This window comes from Manacus vitellinus, unplaced genomic scaffold (assembly GCF_001715985.3).
Source record: "Manacus vitellinus isolate BGI_N305 unplaced genomic scaffold, ASM171598v3 scaffold_28_pilon, whole genome shotgun sequence".
In the NCBI taxonomy this organism is placed as follows: domain Eukaryota; kingdom Metazoa; phylum Chordata; class Aves; order Passeriformes; family Pipridae; genus Manacus; species Manacus vitellinus.
Window position 1 is genome coordinate 8,364,969 of NW_021940122.1, and position 26,783 is coordinate 8,391,751.

Genomic DNA, 26,783 nt, shown 5'->3' on the forward strand with positions numbered 1-26,783 from the left:
TGTTTTTCTCTTTTTTTTAATAAAATACTATTATGTTCATATCTATACAAATAATTATTACAACTATTAAACAAAGTATTACATTTAACAATAGAAATCTCAGAACTCTGAACAAGATCATGGTTTGGGATATTTACACCTGAATGTAACACATTTGTTTGTAAAAAGATGTCAAAATAAACAGAGTAAGATCTTATTTACAATTGGAAGATGATGTTCCTGTTCATTCATTATAGATTTCTACTGCAGAGTTCCTTTTTTCCATTACAAAATAGTAAGGACTTTCCACTGGGACTGTATCCAAGTCATTTACAGCTGTATAAAACAGAAGCACAGCAGAAAACTCTGGACTGAATATAAATAATTTACACGGTGGAGGGCAACAGCATCTTTGATTAATCTCCTGTGGCAAAATCCGTATTTGCTTCCCTTCTCACAGTGAGCAGGCAGGAACAGGGCCCAACCCACCATGAGCTCCACTGTTTCACACTTGTGATTGCTGGAACAGCAGCACATATTGCAAACTTGGAAACCTGCTTGTAAAGATAATTTTGGTGTGGCAGAAAGAAATGCCTTTTTTTTTTTTAAATTTATCTCATAAAAACTGGTATCAGTATGTAATAAATGGCTTTTGTGTAACTAAGCAGAGTTTGTTTGCAGAGAGAATATGAATTTGTATTGTCATGACCAAAAAACTCCACTGCATCTTTTACCAGTTCATAGAGTAACTTGCTCTCAGTGTAACTAGTGGCAATAAAGTGTTGGTGCTCTGAGGTTTTAGATTTACTTGGTATTGCAGAGGCAGTAGAAGTTGAAAACACCCTCACATGCAAACCTGTCTCTGCACTGGCACTCTTGTCCATGAGACTGCTACCCATGCTGGATCATGGCAGCGGGAGAAAGGACCAGTGGTGGACAATAACAGGCCAGGTGATGATAAAGAGTGGAGCTCCTTATAGCACTGTATCAGAAAACAACCCAAATTTGACTGATTTGTTATAAATAGACTCAATGCTATTCTGTCTTGCCAGGTAAAGTGGGATCATTATTAAAGTGATGAGCATGAAACTTATTAGGGGAATGGCAAAAGCTGACTACGCTCAGTCATCCAGAAACAGCATGAGTTTGTGACGGAGTCCTGGAACCAGGGCTGCACAAGTACCTCAGAATAACGTAAAAAGACAACAGGAGACCAGAAGTAATGAAATGGCCCATTTTCTCCAGCAATGCCCTCTACCGTTGCCCTGCCACACAGTCTGTTTCCTGCAACAGCACTACAGTTACCAACCACAGCAGCACCAGCGCAGTTTTAAAGTGCAGTAGGAAATCTGTGCAAAATTCAGGAGGCTCTGGACTAGCACAGTATTTATTTTTTTTCAGAGAGGTGCTCTTCCACCTGGGCAGCAGCATAGTGACTGGAGCTGGGAGCAGGAGCTGGAAAACCCATTCCAGTAAGGCTCAGCCACCAGCTCAAATCACTTCAGTTCTCATTTCCCTTAGCTGTTCTTAAATGAGGTCTTTTCTCTCAATGAAAAGGTGTATAAATATTAATGCAGTATTAATACTATTTTATTGCCTGCTTTCAACTTAGCCGGTCTCTGTTCTTATTCCTAGGCTGCTTAAGGGATTGATCATGGACTACACTGACATACATGCAATCCAGCCCAGTACTATTTGTTGAAGTCATTTAGGCCAAGCTGAAAGCCACAGCCACACAATGCTTGTCAGCTTGGCAATCTCACCCCAGAGGTAGTGCCCAACCTTTCCCTTCCACTGCTTATTTTGCTAAATTAAGCAATACTGAGTATTTTTCCTTCCTTCAAAGCCAAAACAAACCCCGTCTTAATATAAGTAACCTTCAAAAACATATTATGGAAGAGAAAATGGCATTCTCAGGCTAACAAATTGCAACTTTTCCAAGTATAGTCTTTTACAAATATATCTTGAAAACCAAGGGAACAGGTAATTCTTAGGAGAAAAAGGTAAATAACTGTTGTCATAGATGTTTGCTGAAGAACATGTATTTGCTTATCAAATTGTTATAACAAGTAAAACAAAATCATTCAATCTGCAAAACTTACAGAAGCTCCTTTTTCAAACTACTCTCCCAGGCACAGATTGAGGTAAAACGAGCCTTATCAACCTGATAGCTAAACACAACAGGTTCAAGGGTAGGAGAAAGGAAAAATAAAGAAGCAATTGTTTCCACTCCATGGTAAAGATGTTGCAATTGCTCCTCTTCCCCAGAACAGAGCCCTGCTAAAGGAACTGAGCCACTGACCCGTCAGTGGCACAAACTGACCTTCACAACTAAGTGCAAGAAGGCTGGTCGATATGGAATGGCAGGTGGGATTAATTTATGGTGATAAGGAAAAAACCCAAAGCAATTTAATAATTAAAATCTAACAGAAATTACTTAACATCTAATTCCCTCTCTTTTGATGTGAAATATCCAGTCCCTCCACTGTTCTTCCTGAAGGCAGAAGAGAATGAACAAGAGAAGCTGAAATGCACAGGCTGATCTCAAACCAGCGGACCAGGTCAGATTCAGCATTCAAAGCCCATCTTGGACAGGCAATTAGACCAAAAGACTGCACAACAGAGCCAATCTTTCTTTAATAAAGTTATCTAAAAGCCAGTCTGCAGTGCAAATACCAGAATTTGGACGAATGTGTTCATACAAAGCTCTCAGCGAGTGGTCTGCCTACCTTTCTCTTCACAGCAGCCTTCCTGATCCCACACCAGGGCCACAGGATCATTTAGCATCACTTATGGCATGTAAAAAGACTCACACAGAACTTCAACAGAAATTGCCATGTTCAAGGAGGGGAATGAAATATTTCTCCATCCTGGTCTCGGCAGGGTTCAGAAAAAGCCCTGAGAAGGACGACAAAGTGGTGTGGTGACTACACAGGAATCGCCATGCCCTGTCAACACTGCAAGGTACAATCCTCTGGAGAAGACCAAGGGTCACACAGTAGTTACTTTTGAGCCACATACCACAAAAATGTGCAGTTCCTGCAAAATGGAAATAGTCTTCATATGGTTGGAATGCCCATGCTGCGACTACCTGCACTACAGGTGAACAAGGGTGCTATTTTTGGTCGTCTTTGTAAACAGAAAAGGGTGAAAGTTACTGACACAGTTACTGCTTCAGAAATGATGTACAGCATGAAAAAACCAAAACAAAACCACAGCTGACATATTCTATCATGAATACTCAGGATTGCATTTAACCTTGACACACCACCAGTAAATTAATAGTGAAATCAACATAAAGGAATAAGAGAATAGAATAGTCCAACTGCCTGATCCCTTCAGGGCTGACCAGAAGTCAAAGCATGTTGTTAAGGGCATTGTCCAAATGCCTCTTAAACAGCGATGGCTTGGGACATCGACCACCTCTCCAGGAAGCCTGTTTCACTGTCTGACCACCCTTCCTGATGTCCAGTCTGAACCTCCCTTGTTGCCCCTTTGAGTCATTCCCATGTGTCCTGTCAATAGATCCCAGGGAGAAGGGATCAGCACCTCCCTCTGTTCTCCTCAGGGAGCTGCACAGAGTGATAAGGATGAGCCTCAGTCTCTGTCTCTCCAGAGCAGACGAGCCCAGAGCCTTCAGCTGCTCCTCACAGGACACACCTGCCAGCCCTTCCACCAGCTTTGTGCTCCTTTGGATTCATTCCAGGAGCTTCACACCCCTCTGAAATGGTGAAGCTCAGAACTGCACCCAGCACTCCATGTGAGGCCACACCAACACTGAGCACAGTGGGATGTTCCCCTCCCTCTCACTGGCTGATGACGCCGTGTTTGATGCTCCCCAGGATTTGCCAGGTTTTCCCTTGGGGCTGCCCGGACACACACTGCTGACTCACACTGAGCTGCTGCCCACCAGCACCCCCAGGGCCCACTCTGCAGGGCGCTCTCCAGCCACTCCTCTCCCTATTTATACTTGTGCCTGGTGTTACTTTGTCCCATGTGCAGAATCTGGCACTTGAACTTATTAAATGTCATCCCATTAGTCACAGTCCAAGGCTCCAATCTATTCAGATCCCTCTGCAAAGCATCTGTCAACAGCTCCTCTCAGTTTGGTATCATCAGCAAACCTGCCAATGGTGTGTTCAACTCCTACATCCAGATCAGTGATAAATACATTGGACAGGACTACCCCTGGAACTGAGCCCTTAGGAACACTGCTGGTGGCTGTTCATCAGCCAGATCTAGCGCCATTCACTACAGCCCTTTGAGCTCTGCCCTTCAGCCCGTTCTTCACCCAGCACACCATGAACCTGCTCATCCCACAGCTGGACAGCTTGTCCAGATGGATGCTGTGAGGGATGGTACCAAAAGCCTTGCTAAAATCCAGAAACATTCCATGCCCCACTTTCTGTTCACCCACTAAGCGGGTGACCTTATCATAAAAGGATATCAAATTGGCTGGATAGGACTTTCCCTTTGTGAACCCATGCTGACTGTGCCTGATGACTGCAATATTCTTTAAACTCGTTTCAACAGTACCCGGTATAATCTCCATAATTTTCCCAGGAACTACAGTTAGACTCACAGTCTGTACTTCCCTGGGTTCTTCCCTCATACCCTTTCTACACATTAGAATAAGGTTGGCTACCTTCCTGTCAGTAGGGACCTCCCCAGACCTTTGGTAGATGATCAAGTGGGGTCCTGCCATATGTCCTGATTGCTTCTTCAGTACTCTGGAATGAATCCTATCCAGCCAAATGGATCTGTGGACATTGAAGTGTTGCAACAGGTATAAGTTGATAAGGTCCTTCCAGTTTTCACAGATATGAAGTAATGTAGTTTTCTCAGCAGAGAAAACTAATGTGGTACTGTGTGAATGTTTGGAATGAGAAGGATTAGCATCTTTATATGTAAAGAAGCCAGGGCTTAATTTTTCACTAGTTTGTCTTGAAAGCCAAACCCACCACTGCACACACAATGCCATTTGAAGAGAGCAAGAATGGCGGGTTTGCCTCCCCCCTCAGAGTCCAGACAAACATGTAACGCACAGTGTGGCTGCTGCTTTGATCCCCGTGTATTTATCATCCAGAAACCATGGAACCACTCACTGTTATGGAACTCATTTCACCAGTTGAGGCAGCCCCTTTGAGAGCTACTGCATTAAGGAAATCAATTTGATCAAGGGTCTCACCACAGAACACCCAGACCTGCAGTTGGCTTAGTCAGCTTGAGCCTGAGGACCGACTCATTCCTAACCTTCCTGCTCTCTGCACAGCCCAGTGGCTGCCACTCCATTGGTAACTACACTTAGGCAGAGATAAGCCGTGAACTGAAATAAATATGCAATCTATTATTTTTAAGAAACACAGAGAACTGATGCACCACTTAGATTTAGTGTCCTAAGATAAGCTCCATCTGAATTAAAAAGTGATTCCCAATCAGAATCAGAACCATTTTACTTCACCTTGCAGGAAAACATCAGACCACAGGTTACAAGAGCAGAGACACTGTTAGGACAGACTACAGACAAAGCCCAATTATTTTTCATGTCAAAGCCTCCTTACTTTTCTGGACCAGTGGAAAAGGGCTTAGCAAAAACAACATCTGGGAAGTCAATCTATGGAAAAATGTTTCGGGTCTGTCTTTGAGTGTCCTGTTCTTAAGAGATGGAGGAATATCTTCCTTTCCACCTTTCAAAGAAAAAAACCCCAAACCATAATAAAACAAAATCCCAGGGAGCCTGCACCTCCCCATGCCCTCACCAGGGGCCTGTGACAGGTCCCAGGAGCAGCAAGACAATGTGCTGGTGGGCAACACACAAGCATTTCAAGCTTACCCTGCCCAGAGGAGAGGCCCTGGAGCAGGTTTTGTCACTCTACAGCTGGTAGGGGGAGGATTGCATACAAGGGAACCTGAAGTTACTATGTTATTTGAAGAATCAAACACAGAATGGTATTTCCAAGCACATAAAAATAAAAGACAAATATTTCTGCCTTGTTTGAAGAAAAAGCACAGTGCAGAGCCATTAAATAAATAAAATTTACCTAGCTCTTCCCTTTCCTTTAAAAGAAATGGGACTGAAATTTGTGAAAATACTGGAGACTCAGCCAGTGCACACACATTCACTCCATATCTCACACATGAACAAACACATTGTCCTTCCTTGTGGTGCACAAATCCCAATGTCTTCCTGGTATGTTTCACTCTCAACACATCCATGTTCCTCCTTCAGCCACAATCACACAGGTTTAGATAAAAGGTGCATTCAAGTGCAGAGTACTGATAATAACTTGGGCTTGATCCGGTCAGCAATATCAAGTGAACACTGCCCCCAAGGATCCCCACTCATTTTGTGGGATGCCATAAGCTCAGTCCTCCTCCCATGTGCTGCCTGGTACAACAAGGGGCTGTTGGGCTGTCACTCACAGAAACCAGAAAGCTGGTGTTTGAGCATGGGCCAAAGAAAAGGAGAGGGGGGAAAAAAAGAAAAGGACATTAAGAAGGTGCTAACCAAGGTACAGAACACACCCTGAGGTAACCTGCGGCAATGAACAATGAAATAGCAACAAACACAGTTGCTGTCTCTGCTGACTGCACTAGAAAGAGTCGTAAGCTATGTTAAAACATTGACTGAGTTCAGCAGTAACTGAAGCCACTGCTAAAACAGATCCAAGCAAATTCTTCTTAGAAATTTCATTTCTAAGAAGTTATAGGTTAAAGAGATCTGAATTTTCTAAAACAGTATTTTTAACTGCTGACCATGTGAACACACAGTAATTTTAACCAGGTAAAGTCAGCTTTAAATCAAGTGCATACGGCAAGCTTAAAACAGACAAAAGCTGCACAACAAATGCCTTTTTCAATTAACACTGGGTTAACACAGACTTGACTTGTGTTGAGGCTCCTGAAGATATTTTACAACAGAGAAACCCAAGCCATTTCAAGTTCCTCTGCAGTTTCAGGTAAACGTATCAGAAACAAACTGACACCTGTAGCACTTGTTTCCTCTCTCCCGTACGGATGCTCTCACTCCTTTCTTTACATCCATGTATTACTGAGGGCGGCCCTTACCTTGGAACAATCGGACATCAAACTTGATTGTTGGAAAATCAACAACCAATATTTGCACAGCTCTTGATGTTGCATCCTTACTGTTTACTAGTAAGTAAGCATTGCTTTAGGCACTGGTGCTTTAGAGTTAGTAAGGTGGGTGGAAATACAACATGTATATAAATACAGAAAGTACCCATATACATACATTTAGGCAAATAAACAGTGATGCTATGAATGGTCTCCACTCTCTTCTTCTTAAATATATAAACAACGCATCAGACTAGAAGTCAGTCTATTGGTTTTCATACAGCTGAGCTGCAGTCATGACCTAAAATATGGCTTATGTTGTGTGCAGGTCGGTTTGAGGACTGCTTGGAAGAATCTGAAGCAGATGTGTTTGCAATGGAAAGCAAAGGCGACATTGCTGAACCATCTGGAGGAAGAGCTGTGGCTATTTCTGGAAACAAAGACGTTAAGTTAAAATTGGATAAGTGCGACGTGTTGGTCATGTGCATTGGCGGCATATCTGGAAGCAAAGGAAAACTTGGCTGAGCAAAACCAACAGGCCTGGGAGGAGACAAAATGGATCCAAATCGATTGTTTAAACTTCCACTACTTGGCTTCTCTGTGCTTGGGTTAGGAAACATTTGATTGGGAAAGTAAGGGATAGAAATGTCATTGGAGAGGGTAGGGTGGGCAGGAGAGTAAGGTGGATAGAAGGACGGCAGTGTATTCTGAGGATCAACTGGGATTAGAGCTGGTGTTCGAGTGGCACTAGGTTGAGTGACTGGTGGGATGAAAGAGGCGTTGGCATTTATTGGTGGATTCATGCCACCCTCTGGAATAAAAGGGAATCCAAAATTCTGAGAGAGAGTATGTTGGTCAGGGGCTGTGTTATCGTTAGACACTTGAGGGCCATCAGACATAAATCGGACAATGCTTCCTCTTTTTTCTATTGCGGACTGCTGGCGCCCAAGGATCATACTGCCACTGGTGGACAGGGGAAGATGGGGAAGACTAGGGTCAAAAACATTTCCATGTCTTTGATTTCCAGATCGATTCCTTTCAGGTTGACGTATTTTAGAACCTCCATTGTCTTGCAGAGGATGTCTTGACCGCTGAGTAACTGAAGAATTTGGCTGACGAACAGAAGGCTGCCCTTGCTCACCATTTCCGTGAGAAACTGCAGGGTGAGGGTGAGTTGGCCTCACGACTCCATGCATGTTGCTAGAAACGGGCGTATTCATGTGGCTCTTAGTTCCATGACTGTCTGTCATCCTCATGGGATTGGACTTCTGCACAGAGATGTTTGGGCTTGTATTGCGACCCTGAATATCTCCCGAGGAAGAAGAACTCGAAAAAGGAATAGTCAAAGAACTGTTCCTTGTGTTAATTGCCCCGATAGACATGTCACAGCTTTCCCTACTCTGGCCATCACCGTCTCTTCGGATGTGGACGCTCTCTCGCGCTGGGGGACAGTTGTACTCTATTGTGGAGGAGGCGCCACACTGTGTGTTCCTTTGATGTTCTGGGATTGATCTTTGGCTTCCACTGACTTGATCTCCAAGGTGAGGGGCGAGCAAACTCTGCATGAAACTTTGGTGGCACGTGTTTTCGTTTTCCCTTGATGGCAGTGTATTCCCCGTTGGAATACCCTGTACTGGCTGGTAGGGCAGTCTCTTCTGTCTCTCTATGGAAGGCCCAGTATTTTGACCGATTCGGAACGCTTGCGACTGCATGCCCCTGAGGGATGACACAGAATTGCCAATTTCACTGTTTCTTGAAGCCTGAACATCGAAATTGCCCGTTGGTTGTTGATTGGGTCCAGAGGGCTTAAATGTTTGGCAATCAGAAAGACGCTGCACATCTGAGCCAACTGTGTGGTCAACAGATAAGCGGCCCTGCATATTATGAATTGCCAACCCCTTATTTCTAGAAACATCAAGATAACTTCTCATTTCAAGCTGGTCAGAAACCCTAGGGCCTTGAAGAGATATTCCTATTCTCTGCTCTGAATTAGAGGGCGTTTTCCCAATGAGGGCCTCAGCAGAGTAGCTGGAAACTCTGTTTCTTTCCTGCCTGTGAGGGGTGCATGCCATATCTGATGGTCTGGTTACGATGCTTGCCTGGGACACCATTTGCTGCTCTAAGCCCCTTGAGGTCATAAGTCTTTGCATCTGATTGTGCCCTGAAACATGTTCAGAAGCGGAACCTTGCTGCCTGCTGCTAACATCTTGTTGCTGCTGATGCATAATATCCTGATTTATATGGCTCTGGGGGTGGTTATGGTGGTTTCTGCTTGTTGCAGGATTTTCACAGTTCTTTTCAGGCTGGGAAGCTCCGAAGTGCTGCTGCATCTGCTGCTGCATTTGTTGGTGGTGAGGATGAGGCTGACCACCCTTTTGCCGTGTTTGATCACTTCCATGGTGTTTCTGCTGTAGGGAAAGCTGTGTGGCTTGTGTTCCCTGGATGAGATTCCTTTTCTTTTGCATTTGCACCTCCTGCTGTATTGTTCGCTGTTGGTGGACACTGTGGGGTTGAGAGTGGACTGAGTTTTCCCCGTGAGTGACGTGGTGCTGCAGCTGATACAAGTGGTGCCTCTCTCTTAACTGACCAGCCTGCTGTTGCTTTAAGTATGGGTGATTACTGTGAAGGTGAGAGATGCCTTGAGAAGGAACGTGTTGAATTGGCTGCAAGTGCTGCCCTGACTGGCCTGGCTGCTCTGAAATTGATGGCTGAGAACCACACTGAACCTCAGTTTGCCTCAAAGCTGGTGTTACAAAATTGCTATTGGATGGAAATAACCTATTGAGACCATCAGCGTGTCCTTGATTGCTTACTGACACCACCGAATTGGAAGAATTAGGAGGAATCTGACTGACCAGCATCTGTGTTTGATCAGCAATACTTTCTGGTGTCCGGTTCATCAATGCCATCCCCTCAAGCCTTATGGGTGCTGTCTGGCACTGCTTTTGCCTCTTTGCTGTAGAAAGCAGAAGGTCATCTTGAACGGCCCGCTTGGCTGAGTCTTTGCGACCTTCATGACTCTGATGCTTCAAGTGTGACTCCTGCAGCTGGGGAGCCTGCATGGTGCTTGCCCTAATGGCATTCAGTTGTTCCTGAGCATATTCACTCATCATAGCGGGTCCCGGAGACTGATTGATATATGTGCTAGATGGAAGGGAGAGGCTCACAGTTGCAGGGACACTTGCAGGCTCTGAAGGCTGGGATAAACTTGAGCAACTCACCAGGGGATGGACAATGCGACTCTGGTGTATTAGATTATTGACGCTTAGACTGGTTATGCTTGGTGTCTGGGAGGTGGAAATCTGCAAAGAAGGGTTCGATGTTTCCACACCTCCTACGGAGCAGCTTGGCTTTTCAACCTGCCTATCAACACTTGCTGGTGCTGTATCGTGAGCACCAAATTTGTTTGGTGCCGCTTCCAACGGCCCTGCATTGTTTTCTTTCACTGACTGAGGTTTAAAAGGCTGTTGCTCTCTCTCCAGCGGTGCAACCTCAGCTGACTTAGAGACAGCATCCCTCGTGTTAACCTGTATTCCTCCTCCACCTTTCTCAAGGTTTTCCTGGTCAAAAATAGCTCTGGCTGCAAGAGCTACAATGTCAGTCTGTTCTGAAAATGTGCAGCTGTTACAGGTACTGGTTGACGTGCTGCTTGTGACATCTTCTCTGGTGGTGTCTGGCAACATAGATGCAACTGAGAAGCCTCGACTGCTGCCAGAGCTGGTTGACATCGGGGAGTCTGCCTGCCTGCTAGCAATAAGGGAAGCACTGACTACTTCTGGATCAGAGATGCACGAGTGATGCTGGGAGAGAGTGTCACCTTCAGAGTTCATTAGCAAGAGTTCCTGCTTCTCGGGCAAATCACCATTTGATTCTGCTGATTTGGAGTTTTCCATAGGAAAATTAGAATGCTCGCCCTGAACAGTAAATGAAGAGGTTTTTTCCACAGCTGTTCTTTCTTTTGTGAGATCAGACAGCATTTTGGTCAGACCCTGTCCTTCTAACAAGTCTGCATCTTGCATTACCACTGAAGAATCCTGCTCAATGTTGCAAGATTCCGAAATCATTCCTGCCTTGGAACTTGCTGTGCTGCTCTGTGCTGCTGATGTCCCAGCAACCTGAGACTGTGTCACCTGTGCTTCACTACAAGAGGATGTTAAGGTGCTGGGGGGTTCACAAGGTTTGGGAGACTCCGACAAGGCAGAGACAGTTGGTGGGTGGTTCTGAGGTCCAGGTGCCTGCTGGCGAGGAGCAGCATCTTTGGGAGCCGAGGGGACAAGTGGCAGCTGCTCTGGCACCATGGACTCCAGTGGTGAAGAAGCAGGTGTCTCTGCTGAGCTCAGCTCGGGAACAGAGGGCATTTTCACTGCCTGTTCAGAGCTTGCAGTCTCTTTGGAATGAGAGTCAGAAATGCTGACACCACTCGATGCTGCCACACCGCTTGCCTGTGATGTAGTTACAGCTTGAGATACTGCTGGAGTGTTTTCAAGCAGCCCTTCACCATTTGAATGCTTTGCCACTGTTTCCACAGGAACACAGTCCACCTTCCCTGCATCTTTGCAAGGAACTGCTGGGCAAGACACTTTATTATTGACTGCTTGCTGTTTCTTCGTACTCGGCTTTTTGTTTGTCCTTTTTGATTTTGCACTGGATGGCAAGCCAGCAGATGGCTTTTTGGGGGAAGCATTTATTGAATTAGATGCACTGGTTAGTACTGAAACCTCTGCAGGCACTGAAGATGCCACAGAAGTTGGTAATGACACACAATTAACTGTGGCAATCTGGTTATTGATGGTTGCGGGATTGGTGGGGTGGCTGAGAGACAAGTGTAAGCAGCTCTGCCCAGCCATCTGCGATATGCTTTGATTGAGGTTGGCTAAAGCACCAAATGTATTGAGGGCAACATTGGTATTTGGGTCTTCGCTGGTGGTGGGTTGAATAATTTGCATAGGGGCTTGATTTGAAGCTCCAGATGAGGACATCACAGGCTGCAATGCAAAAAGCTGCCCATTTAATGAGATAGTCTGAGGATGCTGTTGACTGGACATTGTAACTGAAAATGTTTGCGTAGAGCTAGAAGATGGCAAAGAAGATGGTCTTGGTAATATATGGACAAGGTGTTTCCCTCCAAAAGTCTGTGGAAGAGAAGCATTTTGCATGGAGTTGCTAGAGTTCGCAACTGCAGTCGGCCCGTTTACAGGAACTCTTACAGAAGCAGAAGGCTGAGCAGAGAGGAGGGGAAGAGGATTCTGATTAGCAGCCTGTATAATTACAATTTGCTGACTAACATTTTGGCTGGGAACTTCTGCTCTCACAATCGGAGGGCACGGAGTGGGGTTTGGAGGCTGGAGGATGATGACATTCTGGTTAGCTGGTGCTCCTGTAACAGCTGACGCGACTGGCTGAGCCATCTGAATCACCTGCATAGCTGAATTTAATGGAAGGATATTTCCTGCAGCCTGAGTTTTAACCTGTGGCTGGCTGATTAAAGGCTGCATAGGTAAGGGTGGGCATGAGGGCAAGGTAACTACAATCTGTTCAGCTGCCTGGCCATCCCCAGGCAGAGAAGCATTCAAACTGATACTGGTAGTCAAAGGCCTGCTCTGAGCAGAAGACACAGTACCAGCACCATTAGCTGGCTCGTTTAGTAGTGCAGTCATTATACCAGATGGCGTTTGGCTTAGTGGCTGGACAGTATTTCCCGCCAGCTGCAAAGTGGTCCACGTGGTCTGCGTGTTTCCAGTTGAAGGCATCCGTGTAAGGCTACTCATATTTTTCAAGTCTGAAGTGCCAACACCTGAAGAGCCTGAAAAAGACCAGCAGTTCTCTAAGGGACTGGCAGCCAGAGTGCTTATTGCCGTCACAGCCTTATTAACTCCTTCTGCTGCAGAAGTCGCAGGCACTCCAGCACTGCTCACTACGTCCGTGCTTTTGAGGACATTTACAGAGGAAAAGCTATCTGCAGTAGACAGTCTCACAGGTGGCACACAAGCTGTGTCTGTGGCTGAAATGACACAGCTTTCCTGGAGGTCACTGGAATTGTTTGTATCTGAGCAAGTTGCATTCACCCGTTGAACTTGGGAAGCTTCCACAGAGGCACTGGAAGGAAGGCTGATTCCCTGCAGGAGCGTTTTCTTTGTTGGTTTGGTGACCTCCTCATTATTTTTACTTTTGGGGAGATTTTGATCATTCTGTGGTGCATTACTTGAAGAACACTGTAATTCCTGTTCTGTCCCAGACTGAGATGCACTCTGTGAGCTCGCAGCAGCACTGGTGAGCACACCTTGCTCACTCTCCGGAGTGGAAAGCTCAAGAATGTGCCCTGCTGGAGCTGTCTGAGCAGATGCCAGCGGAGAAACTGTAGGCTGAGACCATGGCTTATTTTCTGTGGGATAAATACCAGCAATCGTCACAGGAGTCACTATGTTGCAAGTTCTCTGAACTGGCACAACATTGGCTGTTTGCTTTTGTAAATTATGACCAACATTAAACGTTATTCCCTGGACAGGTGCTCCTTGGTTATTTCCATTGGGTTGACTCCCATTAGAATAGACAATGATGTTCTTTTGAACCTGATCACTGGGAATAACAACTGAGACCTTTGCATTTTTGAGATTTCCTTTCCAGTGGATTGTAGGGTCATCATACAGGCAAATATCATTTGCTTTCAGTAGTTCGATGTATCTCCCATTTTCCTTTTGCAGTTCATCCAACTGTTTCCGGAGTTTTTTTATCTCTTCAGCTACAAAACAGTGAGAGCACTCCATTACATCAGCAGCAGAACAAATAATGAAATAATGTTACCACATGACTTAGAGAGTAAATACTGTGTAGTAATGAAATAAATCGTTGAAATAAATTGAATAAGTTGTTAATAATGTATGCTCTCTTCAGATGGTTAACATAATTTAAGTGAAGACTCTTATCCTGATAAGCCTCTCTACTAAGTGGGAAAGTGAATGAACTTCACAGATTATTCCATTACCAATAGCAGGGTATGTCACATTACTTACTTAGAAAAAACGTCAGGACTAACTCAGATGAAACTGAACACTAAACAAAATTATTTAATTGCTGAAGGAAAGACAAGCACATTAATATTTTTCTTTTCCCTACTCTTTTGCAAAGACAAACACTGTTTTTATTTAATTGGTAATCTCATGGCTTTCCAGGAGAATTAAGTTCCGTTACATCTAAAAATTATAAGCAAAATCTAATACAAGGCACTTGTGTAAATCCATAAAAACTGGCAACACACTTGGGAGAAGGCTCACCTAACTAGGAAAACCACCTAGGTTTTCCAAATCTAATTATATTAAAAAGACAAAAATAAACTATTTAGAATTCCATTCTATGGGTAGAAAATAAAAAATCACAAACCACAACATTAGCTTTGAGATTATTTCTGTCATACCTTCATCACTGTACTTTTACATATCTGTTCAAGAAGATTTTATATGATGCATTGTATTTTTAGGAAATGGGTCACTACAACTTCTACAGTTTTTGAAAGAAAACAAAAAAGCTCTATGAACAGAGGAAAGTCCATGTTTTGGATGAAAAAAATCTAACAAAGTTTGTCAGAAATCATTCTGGTCACTACGGTAGCATAAACTGGGACAGGAGTTACTAGATGATGTCACATCACCTTGTTTCAAGATATTCTAAGCAGCTGTTATTTTTCCTGTATGTGCAAAATGTCTTGGGATTCCCGTTTGTTGATCCAGGCTTTGTTAGTCAGTACAGAGACACAGTGGAAGTGAGTGACAGAAGTTCTAGAGACTCCAGCAGCATCTGTACTTACCCTGTTCATTGTTCCCTCCATTTAATAGCAGCTCATCATTCTGTCTTTTCATTTCTGTTATGTACTTAAAGGCCTGATCCAGGATCATGTTCTTGCTCTTTAAAAGAAAACATACGTATAAAATTAGGAGAAAGGTCTAGAATTGGTAGATTCAATAATGATGAGACAGCATTTGCTCCAAGAGGTCTTTACTTTAAAAATGTGCTACCTTGAATGACTCTTTATGGCTGGGTAGGGTTTGTTTTGTTTTGGGGCTTTTTTGTTTGTTTTTGTTTTGGTTTGGGGTTTTTTTTTGGTCTTGTTTTGTTGGTTTTTTTTCTTTTTTTTTTTTTTTTTAAGATGAACTACAGGTTTCATGAGTGACACTGACCCTAAAATGCTGTGAGTTTTTACAGAATAACATTTTCAGTGCTGGAGCTGACATTTTCTGATGCCCAAAGGTAGATACTATGGCCACAGAACCTGAACAGCCAGCAATCACTTCTTGCAGATCAGCCTAAAATTTGTGTTCACTAATAAATGCATATATCACATGAAATTTCCAGGATACTCTCTTGTAAATATTTTATTAGGAAAGAAACAAACATGGAACAACTACCCAGGGAGATATATGCATAATATTGAAAGTAATATACTGGAAAATATGGGAAGAGAAAATAACCCCTCCACCATCATCTTTTTATGAAACTATGCTTATTCTGCCTGCAAGGCCTTTGTTCACTCCTTAATTTCTTCTACTGTTCAGTAGGAACAGTCTCTGCTGGAGATAGCTTTGTCTTTGAAAAAGATGCTTCTGTGCATCAACCTCAAACCATTTTTCTTGCTTCATCTTTCACAAGGACAGTGTCTTAAATTACTACTATTATTTCAGTTTCTGAATTGCTTTCATCCCATTATATCAAAGATGACAAAAATAAGCATGCATGGAATTCTATTGACATCTTATGACATTAAAGTGATCACCTGCAAAGGGCTGAGCAGGGATTGGAGAATGACCTGAAAAGAGATCTTGCTTGATCCATAGCTTTCACCACTCAGTCATCACACAGACTACATTCAGCAGCATCAGTGGAAACTGGCTTCCCAAACAGGAGTTGCACAATGTAACCAGCAACCCACTGACCTGATCTAACCCACTTCTGCCCAGCCTGTCACCCCTTCTACAGAGGAAATACTGCATTTATGAGTTGAGGAGAAACACATCCAGTCACACGTCCATCTCATACTGTTTCGTTCCTTCAGCAGTCATATACAACACTGCCAGATAAAACACTGAAAATCTGTGTAATTACATTAACACGGCCGTGCACTTGCAAAAAGGAATTCTATTACAAATAGTTTTTTTAATATAGCTAGTGAGTTTTTTGAGAATATTAATTCAGACAGCTTTACCTTCTTCATAAGACAAATGGCACAATATGTATTTATAATTCTACAGACAAAGAAACACTTGAGCATTTTACAGGAAAGCCTGTATGCACCTCTGGGTGGACACTCACCTGCTTAAGTGCTGGAGAGCAGGGAATGAGTTCTCCAATTCTGTTTATCCCAGCATTAATCTTCTTCTTTCGATGTCTCTCCACTAACCAAACATAATATGTACTGTGTCATCTGGTTGGGCAAGTCAGCACAACAGCAGCACAACTAGTACAATGTTAAGGGCTCATAAATACATTTTTGCATTGCACATTGAAACCTGTAGTAACTTGAGAGGAAAAAAATTCCACTAAAGTAAGCCTCAGTTAATTAATGCTCAGTGGAATTGAGAACTATAACATAAGCAGCAATATCTTTAAAAGGTGGGAACATTCTGGACCCCTTCATGGAAAAGAAGAGTTACTGCAACTCAAAATTCAGGTTTTGGTACTGCTTTCTAACTGAGTTTCCTGCCACTTTTTTCACAAGTCAGATTGATTAAATTTAGGCATGCAGAAAGCATGTGAACCAAGATTATGGAAAGAATTAGTTTCAGGTTTGGGAAGAAAACCCATATCTCTTAAATACTGAAGTTGAGTTTAGCATAAAAGGAGAAATAACTTGGATTTTATTAGTCTTCAGTCTTAATTTTAAATTTATATTGATGGAGAAGCCAACATTAATCATAGCTGAAGCTCTACGTATATGGACTACCAGTTACTCTACCTAGTTTGGAGAAGGCCAGAAAATGCTTCATTTATAGTCATTTACCTCTTCACAAGGCCTGAACAGTGCCATAAAGTGTCTACACTATAAGTCTAGGAGTGTAGATACCTTTGGGTATGTTTTTTTCAGGTAGTATTAATCTTTGTTTTCTATCCGCCATAGTCAGCCTCTTCCAAATATAGTTCACTGTCAAGTAGATTTTTTTTTGGACTGAAATGTTTTCATGTTCTACATGAACTAAAACTATTAGATGTCTCTTCTCAAGAAAGCCAGAAAAAAGGTTCTGTTATGGCTTTGTCAAGATTCAAACCAATGTTCATTGTGCTGAACAAACCTTGTGGTTCAAGCAGTTGGGCTACTCTTGGTGGAACACAGAAACCTGTCACTGTCACACAGTGACCTGCAGGTCCTTTACAAAGGACATATTAACTTAATTTAAACAGTTTTATTCCAGTAGTCTGTCACTTCAGTTTACATTTCTCAAACAATTAAATTATTTTTTTTGTATTTCAGGACAGACTGATGGTGTTGAGAGACACAGGCCTAAATACACTAAACACAGCAAGACAAAGCCTCTTATGCAAGAAATCTACTGTATAAATTACAGCAGCTGTATAAACATTTGAACATATGATACCTGGGACCTAGTTATTATATGTCTTAGTAATACATACAGACATCACAGTGGTTGTGAAGTGCTAATCTTCTGTTTTGATATTTGCCATACTCTACTCAGCTTGTCCAGACATTAATGACTAAGCAAGCTATATGGCTGGAGGGAACTGGTCCCCACATCTTGCAGAGTTCAGCCCAGTAAATAAAGATTTTGGAAAGCTATAGGCAAGTAAATCAGGAACTGAGAATTAGAATGAGGCCAGTAAACTCAGAAGTAAACTTGATAAAACTATTTAGTGATACTTCTTAATTCTTAAGAAATTGGCCACACCCTGAGCACAACCTGACAAGCACTATATTCCACAGCCTTTACATGGAAACTACTCAGTGTTTTTTCCAGTTGAGTTTGTGAAGAACACACAATAATGCTGTTTAGTGAAAGAACTGTGATCAGTTTCTTAGGATAAACCAGGCCCAAATCTGTCAGAGTCCTCCCCAATCCCTCTTTCTGTTCATACTTGTAAAAGATGCCGTTGTAGCTAAGCACTGACGAGTTGCTGCCTGAGGGATGTGACTCCTGCAACAGAGACAGCCCCCATTTGCACAAATTTTCTGGGATGTCAGCATCCAGGTGGGTGCCTTAGTGACAGGCTACAGGAATACTTCTAATCCAGGGAACCTGCAAAACTCTCAGGTCAGATAAGTCTCTGTTTTGAGAGAGGTGGATATTAGTTGGCTGTCAATGCCAATGCATTTATTTTCCTTTAGAATTGAACACAACTGAAATTGTTTACTTCTTAATTTACTAGCATTGGAACGCCAGAGGCATGGTCCTACCTTTAACCTTTTACTATGGAAAACAGCCAACTAGAAACAACCAAGAAGCCCTTCTGCACAGATATTCTACCCAAAGACCCTGAAAGGTGTTTGACAGGGTGTTTTTTTAAGTGTAGTTCCTCCTGTGGAGGAACCTTCTCCATGGAAAACACCTTTTACTAGTTCAAAACATCTGTGCTTATTCCCAGACCAAATAACAAAGTATAATGTTTCTACCTGCATTATGTGTCTCCCGGTTTTTCTTTCTGTGAAATATAAAGGGAAAACAATGATGTGAAACAGAAGGGAAAAAAGCTGCATATAAACAAATATTTACTATCTCCATTACAGCCAAAAATACTAAATATTATAGTCTGCTCTGTGAACAAGAAAATAGCAGAAGTCAAAATGATGTTCTTAGACACTGATATTAAATAATTTTTAACAAAAATTCGTTCATGTTCAGACTTAAATCAATTTCAGTATAACAAGGCACAGCATAATGTTCCATTTAATTATTAGTACATATTTATAGGCAAAGTTGGGTTTTTATGTTTCTGTTCAGCAACAACTGCTATACTAGGCAGTGTTCAATAAAGCCAAATATTAAAAAACTTAGTTCTGTTTCTGAGGAACAAGGTAGTTAAGTGTTTGAAATGTTGCTTCTACGTTCACTGGATCAATGTTTTTACATTACAGAAAACAGAAAGAAAATGTTACCATGCAAATTCATGTTTCTAGCCCTATTATCTTCAAACATCATACCTTCTGGTATCAAAAATGCTTCCTTTGTCAGAGAAACCAGAAATACTGTTCCTCAGCAGCTGTTCTTTACTGTCTCAAAATTCTGTCTAGGTATAATTTGGGCATGTGAGGGTTGTCTTTGGTTTCAGATGTCGACCTGAAGGTCACAATCACTGTGTAATGCTTCAAATTGCTTTGCTGGAAGTCAAAAAATCCCAAATGGGTATCCTACTTATATAAATCAGAAGTACTGTATACATTAAATAAGATAAATACTTTCAGGAAGTGTAGTTAAGCAAAGCACCTATTTTCTGGAAAAAGAAACATTCCAGAAAAAGAAAATCTTCTAGAAGATTTCTGTCCGGCAGCACACTCTCAGTCTAGATGTGTGCCAAAAGCAGAGATGCATCTTCTGTTCTCCTTTTTGACTGTCACAGCACAGTCCAGATATAACAAGGAATCTGAAGTGAGAATGCAAGATACATGTGGATGATGTGTGATTACTATGAGGCACGTATCCTTTTTATTTCAAGTAACTCACCAAAAGTAGAGGGCATCCAGAGTAATTTAGACAATGATTACAGGACAGTAGTGTTACTGCAGATGGTCAGACCTGGAGACATCCACTAAGATGATCATATATACTAAATATGCACAAGAATATAAGGATTGAAGAGACCCAGCTGCCCTTTGATTCACATTACCAATACAGAATACAAAATGCTCTATTAGTGGGGTAAGAAAGAGTGACAAAATCCATAAAGACCAAAAAACTTTCTGTAGGACGAATCAGTGTTCTCTCTGAGCTTTTCCTAATCATAAATCATACTCTACATGGTCACCTAGCATAAGATGAACGTTGCATTTAACTGTGGACTGAAGCACTTCCCTACCAATCAGGTATTAATTAGATCAACATGCTACTAAAAGGAATGAAAGCCAGGAAAAGTTGTAATAAGTGCCAAGTTACTTTGTTACCAATTTTGGTCATAGAGTTGCTGTACAACCTCAAGATGTATTTTGAGTTCCAGCAGAGGTTTGAGTGTAAGATCCAGATTCCACTGGGAGCTGAGGAAGAGATCTAAGTTACTCTGTCAAAGTGAGTATAGTTACCCCCTAATATCTACCAGGAGCCTCTGCAATAACACAGGCTGCACTCCAACCAGGGCGGCGACACAACAGAGTAGTCAGTGTAGTAATCAGAGAATCTCTTTTTTCAGGTGACCCAGGTAGACAAGTCTTCTGCAAATAGTTTGGCATACACAGGGCAAGAGAGAAAGGGAGTTTTGCAGCCATAATTGCCAAACTTTTGGATCAACCCTAGTCAACCTTCAGAACTTCTTGTCAATACCCTTACTGCCAAACTTTCAGCTGGAAACTTCATAAGTGCATCATGATCTCAGACTACCAAACTACAAAACAGTCATTTTCCCCCAGAAACTCACCGATGTTGCTTCTTAGTAGGTGTCTCATTCTCTGTCATCTCTGGCATGGTTCTGGAGAAGAGAGCCTGAGGAAAATCATGAAAGGAATTAACAACTCCTGCACTCTTCTGAATTCTTAGCACATGACATTTGTAACATCACCTTGCCTTTCCCCACAAGAACAGGGCTGTCCTACAACGTACACAAAAGTCCATCACCCTGACTTAGAGCAGCTGATTTCATGAGCATTACAAATGAAGCATGTTACCTATCTGGGTGCTTTGTGAAACCTGTTCATGATGAACTGGTTTCCATTTCCTCAATTACTTTAAATATAAAACGAATTGTAATCCAAACCACTTTAAGGAAACAAGAAGGAAAATTAGAGTATATGATTGTTTTTTGAATGGGAAGAAGAACAGCTGAACTCTCATCAGCCCTTTCTAACTGAAAATGCTTTCAATTCCCAGTTCTAAATAAAGCATAAATGCTAAGCAAAATACAAGTTACAACGAGGACATTTTATTAACTACAAATTTAGAGTGCTATTAATGTAGCAAATTTGAAAACTTACTTGATATTGAATTACTGTACAACTTAAAATGGCCAAAATTGACACCCTACGTTCTCGGATATATAAAATTCAGTTAAAAATAAAGTTATGAAATAAAGTTACACATAACAGTTTAATAAGTTGCACCTAACTTGTCGTCAGCTTGAACACATCAGTAGCCTGTATTTAGACAAATAAAACACTATAAAAATAAACAAAAGATGAGACTGAGTAAATGACAAATGAATACATATCTACCAGAGAAATGAATTCTAGAAAGTAACATGAAGTGTACTGTAGATGACAAGAGGAAAAAAAAAAATCTGTTTTTTGATATAGCTGAGCTCCGTATTCAGTTTCACCATTCTGCTCATTCTCTCACCAACCAACCTGTTCTTGAAACTCTTCCCATGGGCCCTCAGCCTCCTTGTGGCTTCACCTCTCCCTGGCTCCTCCTGGAAAGCTCATCGGCTCGTTTTAACAGGCTTCATATCTTTAGGGTGTATTTTTGTTTGTTTGTACTGTAAGGAAGTGGGGGTGGTTTTTAATATAACTTTCAACACCAAGCAGTTCTTAATGTAAACTGAGCCTACCATTACTGACATCAAAAAAACCCCCAGAAATAATCTCCTTACAAACCAGAAAGCCCCAAAGCTCCCAAAGCACTGAAGCATATACACTTCACAAAGTGCTCTGTGCATACGCTGTGTGTATGTGTGTGTCAATAATCTGTATTGTACTAGAACTGCATTCAGATACTGCTTTCAAGTCTTTACACTCTAAAAGTCAGTTGGATGTAGTGCTCTCATTCAGTAAAGATTAACAGGAGGAGAAACATTAGGGCTGATGCTGTTTACCACTCTAATACTTCTTTAAGTACTTTCTCTACTCCTGTGAAGATATGGGAAATGTTAGCAAATCATAAAGTAAAGCAAATAGGCAATATCCTGCAAATAGATCCAGACTGGGGAACTCAAAGTGCCTGAAGTTTTCAGGAACCTAATTCAATTCCACCTACACAACAGTGTTCACACCATCACAAAACTGGACCCAATCAGCTCAGTTACAGCATTATACTGCCCCACTGGATTTTACATACAGCCTACATAGTCACCTCAGCCCTCCCTAGCCCATCAGTGGAAGCACATCACTTTCTATTTACATGCCTCCACAGACTTTGCTTTCTCTATGCTCACCCACCATCCTCTGCATAAATTATGAAAACACCTGACTGAGTTAACAGTCTTTTACTGTGGGAGAAAGCAGTGGTGCAACTTCAGCACTTTCTTGTGCTCTCTTACAAATTACCTTAATTAGCTCCATTCCCTAAGAAATTTGTTTTCATTTATACATGGTAAGATTAATCCAGTAGGTACCTCAGGTCCTCCAAGTTAGTGAAAATTCACAACTCTGAAAGCCAGGGAAGCTAGTTTCCCATGCAAGGCACCTACAACTTATTCCTCCTGTGTACAGCTGGTGACAGTCAGTAGTACTTACTCACTTGTTCTAGCTGCATTCGTTGTATCAGGTGATGAGGAAGGGGTTAGCTGGGAGAGTTTAGCAGATGTGAGATTCTGATTATAAAAACAAAAATAAAAAAAAAAAAGATCTGGTTAGAGCCCAGGCATCTTTGATGCTGTTAGCAACCAGAGATGTTCACATGAACACTAAAAGACTGAGGTCAGCACACCTCGATTCAGCAGGGTTTTTCCAGTTGTGTCAAAGCAGCCCAGCAGAATTTATACCCATTAAGGCTACCAGAAAAGCCAGGAGCAGCTACCTGGTAACACTGCACTCTCATGTATCCATCACTGAGACAATACCTTGTGTATCAGGTGAAATAGCTATTCAAGGGGGCAATTTTATTTAGTGTATGCTAAGTACTGTTTCTATTTAGTGAGGATGTGAGCACAGAGTACACGGACATAGTTCTGGTACAACAAGGCTCACAAACATGCTTAGAAAAAGGAAGATGCTGGATTGCATCTTGTGGCAGTCATACCCCCTGTTTCTTGACTTCTGCACCATCTATACAGACAGAGTGATGCATCTGTTATTGTGCATCACCAGACTATGGCAAATATGCTGGAAATCAGAACAAAAAAATAAAGGAGGTCTTAGTTTTGGAAAACTTAGCATTTTTGAAAGAATAATGTATTCATCAAGCAACCATATTTTTTTAATGTTGCAAATTCATACAACTTGAGAACCAAATGACTATATCTGTATTACAATGTATTTAATATAGAAAACATTAATGTGATTAGATGGCCAGTTACCATGCAGGGCTACAGATAAAGCACAACTGTGTGAAGGTAAAGGGTGTAAAAAGCATCCACCCAAAAATACCCTCTTCCAGAACAGACACAGCTGCTCTGACTCCCCTTGCTTCTCCCTGCACAGTCCAGAACACATTCACAACTCCATCTTCCCCCTGCCCTGAGTCACAGCACCCACTTCTCCCTCCTGACATGGGTTCTCCATACTCCTATATTTAGGTTTCTTCTGCCCACAGTCTGTGTCCCCTCAGCAAAGTTCTTATTCCTCACAGCAGCATCCCTTTCTGCCAAAGTCACGATCTACACAATTTTCCAACTGCCTTGTTTCTTTCTCTGAGCAGATGCCTAAGTGATTCAGCAATACATTGTAGATAGTATTTAGGAAGACAGACAAGTGGAAGTTTATGTGGAAACTTATTAATACAGCTTCTAACCATTTTTTGATCCTGAGAAAGGATGGGCAGTCCTTATTACATGTCAAAGATCCCACTTCTTTCTTTCTCCTCTGCCCTTTTTTTTAAATTATGCCAATAAGCTTCTTCCAAGTGATGCTGTTCCCTGCACATTTCAAGCTAGTTGCTGACACACCAAGTGTATAAGCCTCACAAATATAAACAACTTAAAGTCTGTATTTTATATGCTTCAAACCCACTGGGATCTACAGCCCATTTCATACAGAAGACAGGGCATAGGAATGCAATGACTGTTATTCTAACTTCACTTTACTGTGGAATTACTTCAAGTCAAGTTTACCAAAGTTTGCCATTCAACCAATGTTTCCACAAAAGTTTCAAAGCACTTTTGTGGGACTGGTAAAAAGAAACAAGGCTATCTAATTAACCATTTACTTTATTTCAAGTTTCACTGAAAAGAGGTGGTTAAGTTTGTTAAACAACACTTGTATACAGCTCTGGGGTTTCTACTGATAGATTGTACCGTAAGGAATACGGTGAACTTGTTTTTTGCTATTCTTATACTGTAAAGACAAAAATCTTTGCATTTTACTTGATACTCCAGAGCTGGCAACACCAGGAAGGTGGTTTTCTTAAGAGCTGCTAAAAATATGGGCTTTGCAAATTGAAAAGAAAAATGCTGCCTAGGTGGAGACTTCTGAGGGCTAATGAATAATGGTCACACTGTCTCCATTTCTTCCCCTCAGCTGTTGTATCACCAGAGCTTTGACAATGGCTTCTTCACAGTGAGACTCCACTGATTCTCTAAAGCAAAATATGTGTTTTTGCTTTATAAGCTCAGAGGCAAGTGTATTTTAAGTTTCCTCATGAAATACGCTCACTTAACTCAGCTGAATGTCTTCTGCAGAAAGTATGTAGCAAATCCCAAATTCTAAAGACAGGTAAAGAGAAGCAAGTCAACACTTATATTTATTTAGTATCAAGGTTTCCTCAAGCTTTATGTAGTTTATAGCACTTACAATGTCAACCTAAAATATTGATTTTAATTTAAATGCAATGTCAACCGCAGAAATAGATACTTTGTGAAGATTTAAGTTTAACATAATTTAATCTCCTCTATAGTTCAGAAACACAGGGTATAAAACTTGAAACCAATTTGTTTAAGTATCTTCTTTTCTACCACCCATCTTTGCAGGTATTATTCACCAAATTTTATGAAATCGTTTCATCAAAACATGCACTGACCAGATTTAAGAAAAAGTTAATTTAGATTATTTTATTTGGCATTATTTTTCACTCCTTATTTAGGAACTGTTTCCAAACTTACTATTCATTTTTAAAAAGAAAATAATAATTCCAATCCATTACCTTTCAACCCTCCTCAAATTAGCAAAGCTATTCCACTCTTCTGCATGAGGCAGAAAGAACCTCTTTAATATGCAGCTGCACATATTCTGTAAAACTACCAGCAGTCCAAATCTTTCTTCCTCCTAAAATACTTCAGGAAGTTTATGCTGTTACATTGCTACAATCTCACAGTTCTTACTGGTTTGGTACACCTCGTGAAGTTAGCCTTAATTTACAGCTAAGATCAGTTCCAAGACACAGAAAATAACTACTCAAATGCTTTTTTCCTGCAAGACAGTGTCTTCTTCATTCAAGCAACTCCTGGAGCTCACTTTTGCAATCCTCCCTGCATGTTTTAGAACAAGGCTAGCTTCAATCAGGGACTTAATCCAAGCTTTTAATCACAAGCAAGGTGCCCTTACGATCAAGACACACGATTTACTGCCTTTTTTTTACTCCCCCCCTTGGAACGCTTCTATTTTAATTTTGTATTTACCTAATAAAATGATTGCAGGAAACATAACCCAAAGCTTACTTTTGTGATTGTTACCTACCTATACCAACTACTGTTGCCTATCACATTAATCGGTTATGACTACCACACAGGAAAATGAAAAGGGCTATTACTCCTGGTGAAAGTCCCTTGGATATCTTTCAGTTTGGTTTCTCAAAAAATCAAGGTTTTCTTGCTACTGTGTCCCTTAATCCACTCACAGCACAGCTGGGCCCACTGACTGACCTAAATTGAACCCCTCAAAGAGATGAAGTCCCAGATGTTTACAAAAACCTGGGACTGAGCAGAGAAGGAGAAGTGAGGTCAGTGCTGACACTGCAGATCTGGATACAGCTGGGTCTGTGACCAACTCTGCAGCACGTGTGCACTGGCTGATCAGCTGGCTCTGATCCAGCACAACATGCTCCACCTTTTGCCAAGGAAGAGGTATGAGGGATTAAAGGGCAGGAGGGAGCTCTCTTGATTTTTCATAGAATCCACTTTCGTGATGCAAACCAGCTGAGAGTTTCCCAGGGCAACCAGGCTGTTCTGAGAGCTTCTGCAAAAGTTAGGAAAAGTAAACCAATACAAATAAGCTAAAACTTATTACACAGGGCAATTTTTTTAAAAAGATGTTTGCAAATAACTAATAGAAAAAAACTTCACTGCTTTTACAATTTTTTCTCTACTTCTTATGTTTGTATTATCTAAACTCAAAAACACTGGTATTTTTCCTTCTGCTGACTTAAAGCAATAAAGTTTTAGTAAGGCTCACAGGTAAAAGAATTACAAAGAAAATGTCTTTTTTTTTTTTGTAACAGCATTGAAGGAAGAAGCAGGGTTATCACTCAAGTGATATTCCCTTATATCTACATTAGGTTTTGTTTTCATTTGTAATGTTCATAATATCAAAGACATAATTGCTGGTGGCCATTAACTAACATGCAGTTTCAGGACAGCATAGGTGTAGGGTCATTCTGAGGAATCCTGACCAGATCTGCTTAAGAAACCTCAGAAGGAAAAAAAAAAGAAACTTTTCTAACTGAAGATCCACCTCTCATTTTTATTCTTCTTGGTCTACTATTGTTGCCCCTCAAGTG

The 26,783-nt window shown here is 41.5% G+C and overlaps 1 protein-coding gene across 2 annotated transcripts; it reads right to left on the reverse strand.

Annotated features, from left to right (window-relative positions):
* Positions 1-22,836, reverse strand: USF3 (upstream transcription factor family member 3). 2 transcript variants are annotated; one of them, XM_018074676.2, is made up of 8 exons: positions 22,653-22,836; positions 21,542-21,672; positions 20,620-20,684; positions 18,668-18,696; positions 16,357-16,439; positions 14,858-14,954; positions 7,235-13,795; positions 1-2,877 (listed from the first exon to the last, which is right to left on the reverse strand). In XM_018074676.2, exons 3-7 carry the CDS (start codon positions 20,664-20,666, stop codon positions 7,332-7,334), a joined length of 6,720 nt encoding a protein of 2,239 aa, XP_017930165.2. In that variant the 5' UTR covers positions 20,667-20,684; positions 21,542-21,672; positions 22,653-22,836; the 3' UTR covers positions 1-2,877; positions 7,235-7,331. The 2 variants fall into 2 exon arrangements, with proteins under 2 accessions (XP_017930165.2, XP_008920786.3); XM_008922538.3 differs by lacking the exon at positions 21,542-21,672.
* Positions 22,837-26,783: the final 3,947 nt, after the last annotated feature.